This window comes from Eschrichtius robustus, chromosome 1 (assembly GCF_028021215.1).
Source record: "Eschrichtius robustus isolate mEscRob2 chromosome 1, mEscRob2.pri, whole genome shotgun sequence".
Lineage (NCBI taxonomy): Eukaryota > Metazoa > Chordata > Mammalia > Artiodactyla > Eschrichtiidae > Eschrichtius > Eschrichtius robustus.
In genome coordinates, this window is record NC_090824.1 from 118,966,617 (window position 1) to 118,986,184 (window position 19,568).

Sequence of the window (19,568 nt, forward strand, 5' to 3'; positions counted from 1 at the left end):
CAGAAGTCAAGTGGTTCCCCATACCAACACCTTTTCAGGAGTAGGTTATTCGATGGTGATGGAGGATTGTTGGAGTCAGGAATGTTAAGACATAAAACTGGCTGTTGGATCAAATGTTGAAGCTATCCAAGAGATGATTCACTAATAAAAGAGCATGTGAAAGGGCATGCACAGTGGCTGGCACACAGTAGGCATCAAAAAATGTTTGAATCTGAATCCTGCGATCCAGGAAAGGGTAGTAAGCCATCAGCTGCCTTCAGGGTGAGCTGGGCTTTGTGAGTTGTTTGGAGCAGAGGTAAAATAAATTGTTTTGTGGGAGTTATGTCTCATCATGAAGTATGAACAGTAGGCAGTTTTAATATCCTGCTTCTGTTAAAAGGCCAGAGAGAGTTAGATTATGCAGAGGTAACTTGGCAGGGGGAAGAGGTATTGTTTCTTTGTTCCTATTCCCTCCATAAAACTTGCTAATTATATTTTTCGTGCTACTCAGTGCTGTTTCAGAATATTGTTTCAAAGATCATTATTCTTTTGTAAACTTATTTCAGGAGAAAGGAGTCTGTTAAATAATGGCTAGAGATTAGACACCATCCTGGGGAAAAAAAGTGAAGAAAGAGGTGACCACAGACTGGGTATTACATGTTAATAAGGGATTGTTGTCAGTTTGGGGGATGTAACAAGAGCTGAGAAATGGAAGAATAAATGAAGCAGAAGCAGCAGAATACTGACAGTTGTTGAAGCTGGGTGAAAGGTATATAAATAAAGGTTTATTACACTTTTTTTCCTACTTTTGTTTACATTTGAAAATTCCCAAAATAAAAAGTTTAATTTTTAAAAAGATATCCAGTATAGAATGTTTCAATTCAAAAAGTATTACATGCCTAACTGTAGGCCTAGTGCTATATTGGGTTTTGTGTTACCCTTAATTGTATTCTTGAAAATGCAAGGTATGGGAAAGAGGGCATACTCATTTACTAGATGTGAAAGCTAGCATTAAACGGAAAGGGAGTGGCTTCAAAGTATTAGAACTCTGCTGAAAATCTTAGGACTACATAACACCATTTCCACAGAAGCAAAAGAGAAATGACATTTCCTTATCTCTTGTTCTTCTTATGTTGGTTAACATCTCACATAGTTGGCTGCTTTGTATTCATAAAAGAAAAGGCTCAAAGGCATACTGGTACCTTTACAGGAAGTCTTCCAGAGGGCCCTATTTATCAAGGAAGTTTCTAAATTCAAACAGTCAGAAAAACTGCTCACTTAGGAGAAGACATGCTTAGAGTATGCTCACTACTAACCTCATGAGAGTCTGCCTTCAAGACATTCCTATAACATTTTTGAAAGTGGGGACTCTCCTTATGGAAGCCTATAAAATCCTAAGTCGTTCTTAAGTTATTTAAATACTGGATATATTAATACTGGATTAAATACTGGATATATTAATACTGGATTATTTTTGCTGGGTTTTTTCATAGTTCTTTTATTTCTGGGAGGTCTTTTTTATCAATCTACATCCCAGATCTTCCTACTTTGTTATCCTTCCATTGGCTGATACAGGATTCAGGAGAAAAGTTCAAAGAAAAAAAATAGTGAAAATGAAATAATAATAAGATGGTAAAATTTCCCTCTGCTTACTGATAATTAAGGAAGATTGAGAAACTTAAACTGCTAAGATTGCCATGTTTTAGTAATTTAATAGTATATAGGTAGTTTCTTTTCTTCTCTTTTTTCTTTTTTCTCTTTTTAAGCCAGAAAGATTGGGCTGATTGTGTTGGCAGGATGCATTTGATGGATGACTGTCATTATCTTCTCAAACCTGCATGACACTTTTTTTTTTTTTTTTTTTTTGGCTGTGTTGAGTCTTCGTTTCTGTGCGGGGGCTTTCTCTAGTTGCGGCAAGCGGGGGCCACTCTTCATCGCGGTGTGCGGGCCTCTCACTGTCATGGCCTCTCTTGTTGCGGAGCACAGGCTCCAGACGCACAGGCTCAGTAGTTGGGGCTCACGGGCCTAGTTGCTCCACGGCATGTGGGATCCTCCCAGACCAGGGCTCGAACCCGTGTACCCTCCATCGGCAGGCAGATTCTCAACCACTGCGCCACCAGGGAAGCCCCTGCATGACACTTTAAATATTGAAAATGATAATTAAATTTTCAAGAGACCATGTTGAGATTATAAGATTTGGGACTTGTAAAAGAATGAGCATAGCAGTTGGCTAGTGGTGGCTGGTGTGTTTTTATTGACCCAGGAAAGAAATAGAAGCATCTCAGGTTTTCTTTTACTTTGTTTCCCTGTACATCCCTCCCCACCCCCTCCCCCAATTAATATATTGTCCAAAATGTTAGTAATGACTTGGAACTATTCAGGTTGCACAAAGCATTTAATGAAATCTTGTCTTAGACAAAACACTAGAGAGGATCATAATTAATGTCTCATTTTCTGCCAGTTGCTATTGATTACTCATTCAAGATCCCTTTGTTCTCAGAATGATAACTGTAGTTTGCATTGCTATCTAATGAGATTCTCAGGATAGAATTCTTGAACAACTTGCTGATAATTGCTAACATATCCCTGGAATTTCAATGTAAATGAATTTGCATAATAATACAATTATTTCACAAATGTCTGTGTTTTCCAAATTTGAGATTTATTACAGCCTGTTTTTTAATCATTTGTAGAAAGTTAACAGAAGACTGATACATTATTAAAGCCCAGCATTTATATTTTGCCCTGAGTTCCCCTTCACCCTCTGAGATTTTGATTTGGTTGTGACATGAGGTGAGAGGCTTCTTTGTCATTTTCAATTCCCCTGTCTCTGAAACTTCAGATGGACTCACAGCTGAACTGTACTGTGATGTTTCTAAATTAAAAGAGCAGTTGCAAGTATAATAATACTATACTAATTTTGCTTCTAGAACAGTTTTCTTTCTTTATCCCTCAGTGACAAAAGAACACATGGTACAGTATAAAGAATTCATCTGAGAGGAATTCCCTGCCAGTCCAGTGGTTAGGACCCCGCACTTTCACTCCCGAGGACACAGGTTCAATCCCTGGTCCGGGAACTAGTCAGGAAACTAAGATCCTGCAAGCTGCGCGGCCAAAAAAAAAGAATTCATCTGGGAAATTTTAACAATTTATGTACTCTATTTTATCATGATTGTTTTTTATACCTTTCTACATCTTTAATTAATAAGCTCCCCCTCTCAAAAAGACAAATTTGGGAACAGCTGCTTGCCCTTACGTATGAAAACTGCATGCCATTTCAGGGATATAATATAGGCATGAAATTAAGGAGGTCTGTAGAATGTACAAAGAGCAGTGGTTCCAAGAGTCCATATTAAATATTTTAAGTTTTTTGAAATATATGACTACAACATTAGGTACTCTCCATCTTTTCTAGAAAACAAATTAGTGTTAAGTTAGTGCTTCAAATTTTTAATCATAAAATGAGGATAAAAATTTTTGACATTAGGTCCTTATTTTCTCTGATTGTGCATAGATATCAAAGTATATGTAGTACAGCATTTGGACCAAGCCATTTAATGGTAAAAAGTAGTTCTGAGGAAGTAAGTTTATATTTATCCAGATTTCAGATACTTTCCCTTTTAAGGGTAAAGAATATCCAAATTACTGCAGTGTGATTTTGAATCTTCCTGGCTACTTATCAGCACCATTTTAATATAGGATATTTTCCTGTGTTACTATTAAATTACATTCACAGTGTCTTCCAATGTAATTAAGAAGAAGTTGCATTAGTAAATGCTGTTGGCCATGCCCAGTACTTTATACCTCTTCTTTACACTTTGGTCAGTATCACCATGAAGACTTTCTCTAAATAGCCTTTTCAAGTTCACATTTTAGAGTCAGGATTTCTCAAGCACATGATGAGGAAGAGAGAGCTTTAAAAAAAAAATTATTGCGTAGGCTACTAAAGTTCCATATAAAGAAATGAGAATTTTTCTTCAGGCTGAAGGTTTGTCATATGCAGTTCAAAATGAAACTTACTGTAGGTTTTTATTACAATAATCTAGGCTAATAAAAAGAAACAAAATTGAGTTATTTGTAGTGAGGTGGATGGACCTAGAGTCTGTCATACAGAGTGAAGTAAGTCAGAAAGAGAAAAACAAATACCGTATGCTAACACATATATATGGAATCTAAAAAAAAAAAAAAAAGTTTCTGAAGAACCTAGGGGCAGGACAGGAATAAAGACGCAGACGTAGAGAATGGACTTGAGGACAAGGGGAGGGGGAAGGGTAAGCTGGGACGAAGTGAGAGAGTGGCGTGGACATATATACACTACCAAATGTAAAATGGATAGCTAGTGGGAAGCAGCCACATAGCACAAGGAGATCAGCTCGGTGCTTTGTGACCACCTAGAGGGGTGGGATAGGGAGGGTGGGAGGGAGACGCAAGAGGAAGGAGATATGGGGATATATGTATATGTATAGCTGATTCACTTTGCTATAAAGCAGAAGCTAACATACCATTGTAAAACAATTATACTCCAATAAAGATGTTTTAAAAAATAAATAAATAAAATGAAATATGGTATTTTATTAATTTGAAGAAACTTCAAATTCCAGAAGAGTAGAGAGAATAATATAATAAACTTCAAGCCTCTAAATTTCTTCTTTGAAAAATAATTTATTTCATATATATATATAAAGGCATTAAAAGAATACGAAGAGCAAAAAATAATAATAATAATCTAGGCTATCTTAGTGTTTCAGGAATAACCCTTTATTAATTATTCTTTGGTAATTAGATATATTTTTCACAGATGGAGTTGCTAGATGACTGTAGAAAAGATTCTTTTCTCTAAGCATGTGTTAAGAAATTTAGTGCTATGTCATTTCAGAATACTAATTCTGCCTTGAATAAGACAGCAGAATAAAACTGCTTTGTCTAGTTCTGTATCCTCTGGGATACTTGGGTATTCTTTTTGCCTTAGATACCTCCAGGACAAGATCAATAATGCTTCTCATTTGTTTCAGACAGGCAGAAAAATCAATAATATGAGCTGATATGTAATTTTATTTTAGGAAAAAATTCAATAGTTTATTATGTGCACTTTAGTTTTACCAAAATGTTTAAAGGATCAAATAAAGGAAAAATACATGATTTTGTCAGTGGTAGAATATCAAAATGTTAGGCATATATAGTTTAGCCCTTGATTTTTAAAGTCATATTTACCATTAGTTCCATGGGTATTATTTCTTAGATTATCAAGTCCTTGTGGAGAAAACCTTGTCTTAAACTTCTTTTGTGTTTCTTATAGTACTGAACATTTCATTTTAGTTAACAGGATAAAATATCATCTTGTGTTCTTAAAAAGAAACAATTTCTCCTACATTTACTTTGCCTAATCATTTTGATCATGATACAGGTAAAATGGGGAAATGGTTATTTCTATGATTAGGACAGCTGAGTGAAGGGCAGCTGAATGAAGAACAACTTCTGTATCTTTTTTTGGCACTAATATTCACTGGAGAAAAAGAAGACGGTATTTCCTAACCATATCTCCAGATTTGGCAACAATAAGGAGAAAAGTATATCAACAGTAAAATTGGTAACAAGTAAACTTTTTTCCCTAAAAAAAAGTCTGTTCTTCTTTTTCTTCCTTTATTTCATGCATATGTACAAAAACCTACCAGTATGTATTCTATAGGTAACTCAGCTTTACGATTATAATTCACAAATTCATTTATAGGTCACTTATATTTTTTTAGGTTAATCTTATAAATGGTAATTGGGTTCCTGGACTATTGTGGAAGTTTTATTGTATTGAGGAAAGAGCCTCTTCAACAGAACTAGATTCAAATTAGGTTCCACTGCTTGCTATCTGTATAACATAAAATCTCTGTACATAATGCTTAGTAAGATTGCAGTAAATATTAACTGAGATGGTACATTTGATGTTGTGCTAGTGGATCCTTGATATTTAGTCTGATTTTCTCCAGGTTTTTATTTTGAAAAATTACAAACCCACAGAAAAGATACCAGAATAGTACAATGAGCATCCAGTTACTCTTAATCGAGTTTCATCATTTAACGTTTCACCATATTGGTGCACGCGCATTCTTTTTCTTTCACTCAATATGTGTCTGTAGATGTTTGTATGCTAAATGTGGGTTTATGCACACAAATATACACATTTCTGCTGAATCGCTCTGAGAATAAGTTGGCATTTTTCTGTTTATTCTTGGTCTAGGTTCATACAGTTTAAATCTGTCACACTCCTCTTTGGATTTAGCCTCTAATTGTCAATCCTTTCTCTGGGGGCCTATTCTCTTTTCTATTTCCAATATCCTATTTTACTTTAGCCATTGGGAGTTGCAACTCAACCGTCTTGGATTCAGGGCAGACGAGGTCTCCTTACTTAGGAGAAAGAGTTTGTGCCCAGGAAACAATAAAAAAAAATGCCACTCATCTTACTTTCATTCTTTGTGATACTTAGAATATGGTAACCTATGGAGGAAAAAAAATGAATTGGAGTTTTTATTTTCTCTAGGGCCTACAACCATGCTACTCACTTTTACTTAAGCTTTATTTACTTCTGCCAGTAATCCTGTGAAATATTAATATAACCAAACAAAACAGATGCATTAATGTTAGACAGTTTGCCCAGGATCTTACAGTCAGGTTTTGAACTCAGGGTAGCTAACTCCAAAACCCATGCTGTTTCCAGGACATCAGAGTTTTTGTAGACATTTTATTTACTTTTAGGAATATAAGAAATACATTTGCCTATTCACCTTTTAGATTGTTTTATACTTCTTTTAGTCTTTATTATGACTATTACTGGACTTCTTTGAAGAAATAACTCACTGGCTACATTTTATTCATCTGAATGTTTATCTATCTGTATCTTACAACTTTAAGCAGACAGACTTCTTAACCATCCTCCAAACTCAGCCCTTTGTTTCGCCATTAAAGCATTATGTAAGGGATCAATTAATATTTCCTAAAAAGGGCTACATAGTAAATAATTAAGGCTTTCCAGACCATACATTGTCTGTTGCAACTACTCAACTCTTCCACTGTAGCACAAAAACAGCCATAGCCAATATATAAGTGAATTAAGTGAGACTGTGTTCCAATAAAAGTATTTTCCAAACAGGCCCAATTTGACCTGTAGGCCATGGTTTGTTGACCACTAGTATTAATCATCATCTTATATGCCCATTAGAATTTATATGCCAGGGAAATGTTGAAAGGAACAATGTAAGAGATACACGAATGCCCATCTCCTCTCACGTATTTGTTTGTGTGGGTACAGTGACCAGTTTTGTATGTACCTTCTACATGAGAAAACACAGATGAAGTAATAAATACAGCAGGCACCTCAAAACATGATATCATGAAACTCAGTTTTGCACTGAGCAGGGAACATCCTATTAAAAGACTAATGATGTTTTTAAGGAAAAATTCAAGGTACATGACCCCTGCCCTCAAACATGTGGTAATAATATGTTCCATCTAGCATACTCTAGCCATATTCTAATTGCTATTTGAGGAATGTCAGATGTGCCTAGCACAGGCAAAAAAACAGAAAGAAACACAAAACAGATGTAACAATGGAAATTTTAGTATAATGTGTGGGAGACTTGATGATTCCTGGGTCACACTATTCTCACACAAATAACATAATCAGGAGATCCACTTCTAATGGTTTGTTATAGAAATAGAAAGGATACATGTGCCATTTACATTTATATTAATTGTTTTCTCATTTTTATCATTTCTCCTAGAGATTATTGTCTTAAGGGGAGCTATTTCTGCTTCATGCCTGTTAGTCAACACCTTTGTTTCCTAATCTGTTGAACCTTGTATCTGTTGGAATTTGTGTGATTAATGCTAAATAATTACATTGATATTAAGCAGTCTTTTCATATACACATCATATTGTCTGGTGATCGAAATCCTCTTCTCACTTTCCTCTTTTGTAAAAGAAGATATCAACTCTATTCAAAGAATCACTTACCTTTTGAGAAGTCTGAAAAATTTGTCTTCTTAATTATAAACATTTCTGAAAGATGCAGTGATCTTTGGGTGATTTAATATACTAATTACTTCATGTGTGCTCCAGCATTGTTGAATAGGCTTTTTTTTAAAAACTGAAATATCAAATATCACATGAAGAGACAGTATAGCAAAACGTACGAGGTGCAGTGAAAGCAGTGATCAGAAGGAAATTTATAGTTGTAAATGTCTACATTGAAAAAGAAGAAAGATCAGTAACCTAACTTTATACCATAAGAACCTAGAAAAAGAAAAGAAAACCAAACCCAATGCTAGCAGAAGGAAGGAAATAATAAAGATTAGAGCAGAAATTTTTAAAAATAGAGAAAAGGAAAACAATAGAACCATCAAAATCAAAAGTTTCTTCTCTGAAAAGGTAAACAAAATTGACAAACCTTTAGCTATATTGACTAAGAAAAAAAGTCTAATTACTAAAATCAGAAATGAAATAGGGAGCATTACTACCAACCTTACAAAAATAAAAGGGATTATAAAAGAATACTGTGAACAATTGTATGCTAAAAAATCAGACACTGTAGAAGAAATGGACAAATTCCTAGAAACATACATACCACCAAAACTGAAGAAATAGAAAATCTGAACAGAACTAAAACAAGTAGATTGAATCGGTAATAAAAATCCTCCCAAAAAAGAAAAGCACAGGACCAAATGGTTTCACTAATTAATTTTACCAATCATTTAAAGGAGAATTAACACCAGTCCTTCTCAAACACTTCTTAACTCATTCAACGAGGCAAGAATTACCATGATACAAAGCTAGAGATATCACAGGAAAAAGGAAACTACAGACCAATATCCTTTTTGTATATTAATGAAAAATTTTCTACAAAATACTAGCAAGCTACAAATCCACCACCGTGTTAAAAGGATTGCACACCATGACTAACTGGGTTTTATTTTAAGAATGCATGTGTATTAGACATATGAGAATTGATCATTCATTAATTAGAATGAAGGGGGAAAAAGTCACTCAGTCATCACATCTGATGCAGAAGAAGCATCTGACAAAATCCAATACCCTTTTATGATAAAATACTTCACAATACTAGGAATAGGCAGGAACTTCCTCAATTTGATAAAGGTCATTTGTGAAAAACCCACACCTAATGCCATGCCCAATGGTAAAACATGAAAGCCTTTCCTCCTATGATCAAGAACAGGACAAAGATGTCTACTTTCACCACTTTCATTCAACATTTTACTGTACATTCTAACCAGAGCATTTAGGCAAGAAAAAGAAATAAAAGACATCCAAATTGGAAAGGAAGAAGTAAAACTATCTCTGTTTGCAGATGATATGATCTTTATATATAGGGAATCTATAATAAAATTATTAGAGCTAATAAATGAATTTAGCAAAGTTGCAAGATTCAAGATCAACACACAAAATTTAGTTTTATTTCTTTACGCTGATGAACAAACCAAAAATAAAATTAAGTGACAGCTCAACTTACAGTATCATCAAAAAGAATAAAATAACCTAGGAATAAATTTAACTACAAGGTGTAAGACTTGTACACTGGAAACTACAAAGCACTGCTGAAAGAAATTAAAGAAGACCTAAGTAAAAGGAAAAATATTCAGTGTTCATCACTTGGAAGACCTATTGTTGTTAGGATGGCAATACTCCCCAAAGCAATCTACAGATTCAGTGCAATCCCTATCAAAATTCCAATGGCATCTTTTTGCAGAAATGGAAAAGCTGATTCTCATATTTATATGTAACTTCAAGAAATCCCGAATAGCCAAAACAGCATTGAAAAAGAAAAGTAAAATTGGAGTACGCATACTTTCCAATTTCAAAACTTAATACAAAGCTACAGTAACCAAAACACTGTGGAACTGGTATAAGGTAGACATAATAGACCCATGTGATAGAATTGAAAGTCCAGATAGAAACTGGAACATCTATGACCAATTGATTTTTAACAAGGGCGCCAAGACCACTGAGTTAGGAAATACTATTTTCCTCAACAAATAGTGCTAGAACAACTGGATATCCACATACAAAAGAATGAAGTTGGACCCCTACCCCTACCCCTATATACACTATATACAAAAGTTAACTCAAAGTGCATCAGTGATCTAAGTATAAGAGCTAAAACTATAAACTCTTAGAGGAAAATGTAGGGATAAATCTTCATTACCTTGGATTTGGCAATGGATTCTTAGATATGACATTAAAAGCACAAGAAACAAAGGGAAAAATAAGTTGGACTTCATCAATATTAAAAACTTTTGTGAATCAAAGGACATTATCAAGAAGTGAAAAGACAACCTACAAAATGGGAGAAAATATTTGCAAATCAGATGTCTGATAAGGGTCTAATATACAGAACAGAACATATAAGAACTCTTAGAATACCACAGCAGAACGGCAACTCAATTCAAAAATGGGCAAAGGACTTGAATAAACATTTTTCCAAAGAAGATATACAAAGGATCATCAAGCCCAAGAAGAGTTGTTCAGCATCATTAGTCACGAGGGAATTGCAAATCAAAACCACAATAAGATACCACTTCACACCCATGAGGATGGCTATAATTTAAAAACCAGAAAGTAACAAGTATTGGTAAGGATGTAGAGAACTTAGAACCGTCATACAATGAAGTGTAAAATTGTGCAGTCACCATGGAAAACAGTTTGGCAGTTTCTCAAAAAGTTAGATTTTTACCACGTGACCCAGCAACTCCACTCTTAAGTGTATAAGCAAAACAATTGAAAAGAGATACTCAAACAAATACTTGCACACAAAGGTTCATAGCAACACTATTCACAATAGTCCAAAGCTGGAGAAAACCAAGATGTTACATCAATGGATAAATGCATAAACAAATTGTAGTATATCCGTCCAATGGAATATCATTCATTCCTGAAAAGAAATGAAGTACTGATACATGCTGCAACATGATGAACTTCAAAAACATGCTAAGTGAAAGAAGCTGGATGCAAAAGGTCACATATTGCATTATTTCATTTATATGAAATATTCAAAATAAATTAAATCCACAGAGACAGAAGCAGATTAGTGGTTGTCAGGGACTGGAGGAGGGGAGGAATGGAAGTGACTGTTTGAATGGGTATGGAGTTGCCTTTTGGGGTGACGAAATGTTCTGGAACTAGAGGGTGATGGTTGCACATTATGAATGTACTAAATGTCACTGATTGGAAATGTTAAAATGGTTAATTTTATGTTATGTTAATTCCACCTTAGATTTTTAAGCTGAAACATAAATATTACTTAAAATTATTAAATAGTGTGACAAACTGAAATGAAAGTCTTTCTGGAGGCAGGGACTGGACTATTATGACTAGCATTATAAAGTTCTACTGATTCTTTCTAACCAGAGCTGAGGTTTATTTCTCAGTACCTTTATGATGCTCAGTAGCTGGAATGACAACTACCAACAGTATGGTGATAGCAGTAAGGGGTATTACTGAGTGGGAGAATAGTAAATATATTAGAGAAATCACAGCTCTTTTCATTTGAGAGCATCTTCTCAAGTATATCTAACACCCTTTCCAAATTGAGGTCTTCCTTTTCCCTCAGCTACCAGAAAGCTTGAAAACAAATTCTGCCAAATTAACTTCATTTGCTTTATGACAGGGTCAATTCGTTAGTAGGTCAGGGCTGCTGAATCTCTGGATTTCAGTGAAGTACTTGACACAGTTTCATGACATCACTGTGACATACATTAGGGCTCTCTCCTCAGCCTTGTCATCCTGGACAAGGATAAAAATGGATGATTATTATGGATCAAATATAACAAGATGAATTTTATCAGAGATAAATGTTAAGTCTTGTACTTGGAACCAAAGAACACGGACTGAACAAAGAAACCATTGGAGGGACATGACTTAATAGCAATTTATACAATAAAGAGTAACAGGGTGTGATTACTCTTAACCTCTCAGTATGAGCTAGCTAGCACAAATGGGTTGTTTAAATATAGTGTTGAAAACTACTCTTCATTAATAAGGCCACATCTGGGGCATTATTCTCCATTCTCCTTTGCAAGAGACTTTGACAAATGGAAAATAAATCTAGAGGTCTGTATCAGGGATGGTGAGGAGGACATTCAAACCATGTCATGAGACACAGTTGAAGAAAACAGGAATGGCTAGTCTTGAAAATATTGGCACTCTTCAAACAATGAGAGCTTTCCAAAAAGGAAAAAAAATGGAAAAAGAACAGAATTGACTACCTTTTGTGGTCATGAAAGCATTCAAGCAAAGACTGGGTGGCCATTTTTCAAAAATGTTCTTGATGATTAAAGAGTGGAACTACATAGTAACTAAAGTATCTTTCAACCCTAAGAGTGTATGGATCTACATAATTACTAGAAAGCAGGCAACATGAGGATGGGGAAAAAGAGAAAATACAGGTTTAAACTAATGGTCTAATAAAATTCAAATAAGTACTTAGATACTTCCTAAATTCAAGGGTTTGTTGAAGTTACTATAAATAGTTCAGGAGTGATGTCATTTTCAGATTTGGGTTCATAATCAACAAGAAGATAACTTGTTTCTTTGGCCTTGTTTTATAGTCTAGTCTCCTGAGACAAGATCTAGGGCTTGGAAGCCCAGCACAAATCTCTTCTTCAGGAAAACCTGGGACACCGTACTACTCATTCTCTGCCACAAGTTCCAGGAGAAGACCACTCCATGACTCTGCAGCACTTGGTAAGTGTATCACACAACAAACCCCATTTTACAAATGTTTCTTCCCTACCCCACTCCCCCTTAGTCTATGCTTCTGGCTATACTTTTAATTAGAAGAAATTTGGTTTCTTGGGTATCACGATGATATTGGGGCTTATTTACATAAAATAATATATCATATATTTAATAAACAATATTTTTATTTGGTCATCAGTATAAGAGGAACTGAATAGTGAAAAATGGAACTTTAAAAATGGGATTAGTTTTTCCTCTTATAATAAAAATGTCATGTACTAATATTAACATCTTATTCTTGACTAAAATTTATATAATGCTCAACAGTTTACAAAGTGGTTTTATAGTATACGTTCTCATTTCATCCATACAGCGATCCTAGTAGTCAGTGGACGTAATACTAGCTTTAACATAAAATTGAGGCTCAAAAGAGGACACATTCATATAACTAGTAGGTGATTTATGCAGGATAAAATTTCAGATTTTCTGACTCCAAGTCCAATGTTCTTTGCATATTAATTGCTTCTACTCCCCACTTTTTAAAAAATTGAGGTAAAAGTAACATAACAATTATCCACATTAAAGTGTACAATCCAGGGACATTTAGTATATTCACAAAACTGTACAGCCATCATCTCTAGCTCCAAAACATCACCTCAAAAGGAAACTCAGTAACTATCAAGCATGCAAATCTCATTTTCTTTAGCTTCCTTCTTTTATGTCTTATACATAGCCTAACCAGGCCAATCTGTTTTGTGTTGCTGCTTACAGCAAGCCTCAGGTATACTCTGACACCCTATCCAGTCAGTGTTTAAATGTGGGAATTTTTGGTTATTCTTACCAAAGAATCCTTTATATAAGAAAATTGAAGTTGTAAAGCATGTTTATATTAAGGATAGGCCAGCTTCTGAAATAAACATAGTCCACCAAAAGAAAGTATGTCCCAGTTACGTGTTCCACAAATACTTGTTGACACCCCTAATTTGTATGTCTACCTCTGTCAAACCTAAACTTTGGTAAAATATCCCTAGCCTTTGGGTCTAGAATATGCTTGAGGGTGTAAAAGGGCACAGTGATGGATTGTCATATTAGGCATAGAAAGCTCTGGTTAGATATGCCCACCTCTCAGTGTGGTGGGTGGTTGAGTATATGTACTGTTAGCTCCGATGATTTAGACCACTGCACTCATTAAGGAAATGGTAAGTTAAAGTATCTTTTCTCCATCTCCACTTTTGTTTCCCACCAAATCAGTTAGTCAGGGTAAGAACATTCTTTTGAGTCTAGATGTGGCGGTGTCACTCTAGAAAAATATCTGTTAGTATGCTATGTGAGCACACACTGTGACAAAAAGCACTAATATAGACCAGTATACTATTACTAAGAGTTCAAGGAGGAAATAATTGGAATATTGAGGGCAGGGAGGGGGAGTGGATTTCATAAATACTCAAGCGTTCCAGAAATTAAAGCTTATATATTCTTCATTTTCGTTTTGATTATGATAATGCTAGGTACTATGGATTATTTCTTCTATGCCAGGTACTGTGTTATACATACTGCATCTTTACAAAAACTCTATGAGGTTATAATATTAACCTCATGTTGCAGATAAGGAACCAAGACCCAGGAAGCTAAGTAACTTAGCCAAGCCTTGGTATCCAGGGAGGTGCACTCATCTCCTGGGTGAATACCATTTAGTGGATTATTATTCCATTCTTCATTGTTATTTCTCAGTCTTAGACACTCTTTCTTGACATTGCAGTTATCCATAAAATCTCTGAAAGGACTTCAGAGATAATCTACGCCAATCTCAGCATCTTCTCAAGCTATTTAGATGCTTTAGGAAATCAACATTCTGCAAAACAGTATCTAACTTATAATACTCTTGCCACAGTTTTTAATATAAACCTAGTAATAATGGCTAAAATTTATTGTGTCACTTTCTGTTAGGCACTGCCCTGAGCATCTTTCTGTATTATGTTTATTGCAATAACTCCAGGAGGTTATTGTAGGTAACTGAAGTTCTAAGAGGTTAAGTAACTTGCCCAGGCTCACACAGCTGCTGTGTGATGGAGCTGAAATTTGAATCCAATCAGCTTACTCTCTTAACTATTACACTTTGAAACCTCCCAAAAGTGAACTCTGTATCCTAAGTTCATGATTTTGAATCCAACATTATTTACATAATTGTAGAGTGGCAGCTAATGATGAGATTAAAAATATAAAAGAAAAATTTCCATTCCCATGGCAGTGAAAAACTGTCCTTATCTAAACAGCGATGTACTCTACTGCTAACTACCCCAAAAGAGAGTGATGGGCTCCAGACTGATAGGAACAGTTCAGTTGACTCTCTTGGTATGTATGGAGTGTGGCTTTTGCTCAAGGGATACTGTACTAGTTGTGAAAAGTTGGGTTTTAGAAAAGCCTCACAAAGAACAAAAATTTTGCCTGTAAGTTTTATAGAGTGTGCCAGATGTTGTTTATCTTTGGCACTTTTGTTTTAAGGAAATATAGGCTGCCTCTTGGGGTAGGGAATAGATGCTAATGAGTGTTTTTTTCCTCTTTTTATTGTATAAAATTTTTCCATGTGCTACGTACAAAGTTGCTTTTTTAGCTTTGCAGCCTCCTGGGATATTCACTATAAAGATTCCCAGCCCCAATTTAAATGGGTTTCATTCTTTCTTAAACAACTGCATGTTTTACTGTCGTATCATTTATGACCCAGGAAAATACCATTTTTACAGTTTTCAAAAACATTGTAATTAACATCAGCCTTCTTATGCGTTCTCTCTTAATAGTGAACCCCTCTGAAAAATCCTGAATTTGATCCATTATTTGTGTACGATTGGAAAGGTGCAATTAACACCATTTTTTACAATAAATAAGATGAACAAGTATTAAATTTTAAATTTTACAGATAAGTAAAAGTAAAATATCAAGTAAGGTGGTTAGGCATATGAAAATATTCATATTCTCCATTATATTAATAAATAATTTGTGTCTTAGAAAGAAATATACTTTAGTTATTTCTTGGAAATAAATATAAACATCCAAGGATAAAATTGTACAATAATTAGTGCTGAAGTTGCAGTTTTAACCACACATTGTTAAAGTAAATGTTCTTATAGAATACTTATAGGATGATATTGTACATGACAATGCCTGTATCTAATAGTTTATGTAGCATATCTCAGATATTATTATAACCTTAATTTTTCAGTTATTAAATTTTATTTCAAATTTTTAACATAATGACTTGTAGCACTAGCATTAGCTTTTAGTCTATTTAGTATGCTTTTAAACCTAATTCTCAATGTGATATGAACACTAAATTTGTGTCTCTCTTAAGGAGTCATATTATTAAACTGACCTGTTGTACCAAATGCCCCTCTGCAAATGAGCTGAGATAAATGATGTAAAGTGCCTAATATGGAACCTTGCACATAATAGGTGCTTAAGAAATATTATTCCCTTTTCTCACACATGCTTATTGGTTTGTTATTTTCTTTCTTGTTTTACTTTGCTGTCATCTTCCCAAACTTACGGGATATGTATTTCAGAATATATCACTTCATTAGGAGTCCCTGTTTTGCACTGGAACCGGTTAGAAAGAATGAGACCCCTATCCCTGTATTCCCTTACTTAACTTCTAAATACTGGAAAACAAGAAAGGTACTAGGAGGAAAAATTCTTTCCTGCTCATTTGAAGTCTGAAACTTTTCTAATATAAATGCTGATGAAATATACTGTTTCCCACGTGCAGATCCTTTGCAAGCAAAGAAAGTCAGAAAGGTGCCTCCTGGCTTGCCTTCTTCTGTAAGTACCCATTTTTTTGACTTTGTGGTAAACAAACTGATTTCAGGTATTCAGTATCTGCTGGCTGTAAGGATACATTTGGTCGGTATCAGTAGGCACACTTCACATAGTAACTGTCCTCTACTTAACGGAGTCACTGATTGAGTTAAATCCAAATTCAGTGTTAGGTTTTTAAGATTTCTCTTCAGTGATTTGTAGCTTACTCATACGCTTTTACTCCATGTCCCTGTCATTTGAATTCCCCTCTTGGGAAGAGGACTAGGCTGGTAGCTGTCAAAGAAGATCTCCTGTACAGGTCTTTTGATGTTTAATTAGTCATTATGTTGCTGAACAGGAGGACAGACAGAGATTAATAGCTGAGAATCTTAGAAATTTACATTTGTAATAATCCCAATGGAGCTAAAGACATTAAGATTCGGAGGACATGTTCGGCTCAGCTTGCCTCAGTAGGACTGAGGTTATTAATATGCATAAATCACCAAGTCAGATGTTCATTGTGAAGCCCTTGTGGATTTTAAAGCCTTCATTAAGCCTTTCCTAACTTCAGCCTAGCATCAGGAAAGCTTTCAAGCAGCTAGTTTGTTGATCCCTCTTTGCTCAAAAATGTATCCTTTGAGAATAAAGAGCTTTCATGAAGGAGGTTGGAAAGGTTTGGTGAACAACCGTTAATGGCCATGATAATCAAATGCTGTAGGGGTGTTTGTGCTATTAAGTATACTTTATTCTGTTAAAGAGTAAAAGTATTTGTAAATGAACCTATATCATAAATCCACCTACAATTTAAAAACCCCTGGTGTGAGGAGGGAAGATTTTTTTTCCTTTCCCTTTTCTTAGAACAAATGGGGAGTGGGGCTTTTGGATTGAGGCCCCATGCCTTGTAGGGTACATCTCTTTGTTGTGTAAATGGATGTTGGCCTTTTATTTGGCAGTACTTAACACATGGGCGCAGGTGCTGCTGGATGAGTCACAGCTCATCGAAGTATACACTGAATGGAATATCTGGCTTGGCAAGTAGTAATCTAGAAGGAGCAGCATGGGTCTGAGCTTTTTATTTTTTATTAAGGCTGAAGTAGAGATACCATCTTTTTGGTTGTTTGCCTTCCTTCTTTCCTATGTTCTTCCCCCTCCTTCTCTTCCATGTGATACATGAAAACTCAAATTTGAAATCCTCTTTGAAACTCACTTCCAGATGGATCTGAGTTTTATGCAGCCTAGGGCAGCTGTGCTCTGAACCTGCAGCTTACCTGGAAGGTTGGATTGCAGCTGCAGGCATTCTTAAAAGCTTTTGCTTACATAAGCGCTTGGACCCACTAGAGGCTGAATAGCTGCTTGATAAACAAAATGAACACAATGCCTCAAATCATTATTCCCAAAGACAGGATTTTTTTTTCAGCGACAGCTAAAAATAGTTGGGCAATTTACATTTTAACAGTTGTGTGCTGTGCAGGGGTAGGTGGTTCAACAGCATACGTGATTTCTGCTAGATTAACGGAAGTCATTTAAAACTGACAGAACAGCTAAAACATGTAACTGTGCGATTTTTTTGGTAATTTGTTACTATAATTCTGAGAGTAATAGAAGTTAAATTACATATTAGTATTTAGTAGAACTACACAGGTTTTAAAAAATACCAGATTAGTAAATGAAAAATTCATCTCATTTCTTTGCCTGACATTAATTTTAAGAAACAGTATATTTTTGTTGTTTCATAGTTCTTTCATTTTTAAAACAAAAGGGCAAAATGGACAGAACAACCTGGAAAGAGAATAAACACTGGAGGTCACCAGTGTTCCTTGCAATCCTAATCAAAACAGCATTCACTACCTGGAGGTAATTCTCTGTATTGTCTCAGGTGTTAAGGATGAGCCACGGAGAGGGGGAAAGCCAATGAATTCTGATGAAAACTTCGATTTCTTTGAGAACCATTAGGAAATTTCACAAGTCAATCCTACTTATATATTGTATTACTAACTTCTTTACTTGGGATTTATTAGATATTTGTATAGAAAATATTAGAAATTATTATTTTCAATTCTGTACTTAACATCAGCATCAAACATGATCATACTGCTTTGAAACCATGCTGAAAATAGTATTTAAACATATTGAATGTTATTAAGGATATATAAATGATAAATGCATTTTAATTAAAAGTATATTTTAGATTAAATGCTATGTTGAAATCTCAGGTTTTTAAAAGAGAATTTTTTTAAACTTTAAAAACTGGTACTTTGATAAATGATACCAAAATAATAAACTGAGAACACTTATGGTTACACTACTTACCTTTTCAGTGTCTAAAACAAATGGAATTTAAAGTAATGGTTTTCTATTTGGATGCTTTTACTGAAATGTGTGTAATTCATAGGCCTTTAACAATGTGAATTGTTTTTTAAAAATGGGTATAAAAATGAAAATGGACTATGTATATTTTATTTCATGATCATTTGAATATCCTACTTCCCAAACTAGAAACTTGACCGTAACATCTCAGATTTCACAGTTTGCTGCTTGTGCAGTCAACCTTTAGTCATCTGTAAAATACATGTTACCTTTACTAAAGAACGAGTGAAAGAGCTAGGTTGGTATCATACTGCTCACACCACTACAGAAAACAACAGGCAGTGTTACTTAACATGCAAAGCCTTGATAATCTACATAATTTGACCATAGACCATTGGTTAGAGGCCTTTTCTTTTTGTAATCCATGATATGTATTTAGGTATCATACTTACAAACCTCAGCTCCTCTATTCCTCACTGCAGAACAACTGAATGGTAAATCCTGTCTGGATGAAGGTCCGATAACGGTGTATTGACATTCTTAAAGCAGTATGGTCACTAAGGTTAAGAAAATGGTCTGTTCAAATCTGCTGGCTTAGTTTTTGATTGATTGTATGACCCTGGACTTGTCAGTTAGCCTTAGGAAGTTTGAACTGGGAAATCTAAAGTTCCTTTCAGGTCTAAAATGTTACATTCTTAGGGTTTTAAAATTAATATGCTCAATACATAACCAAAAGGTGTAATGGGCATAGTTT

The 19,568-nt window shown here is 34.8% G+C and overlaps 1 protein-coding gene across 3 annotated transcripts in view; it reads left to right on the top strand.

The window, feature by feature from the left end:
* TCF12 (transcription factor 12) overlaps positions 1–19,568 on the top strand; it is a 373,142-nt gene that overhangs the window by 274,395 nt on the left and 79,179 nt on the right. For all 3 annotated transcript variants that reach the window (XM_068552268.1, XM_068552257.1, XM_068552277.1), the window contains 2 exons: positions 12,589–12,724; positions 16,479–16,531. In XM_068552268.1, coding sequence (XP_068408369.1) covers positions 12,589–12,724; positions 16,479–16,531 — 189 coding nt within the window. The remainder of the gene's footprint in view (positions 1–12,588; positions 12,725–16,478; positions 16,532–19,568) is intronic.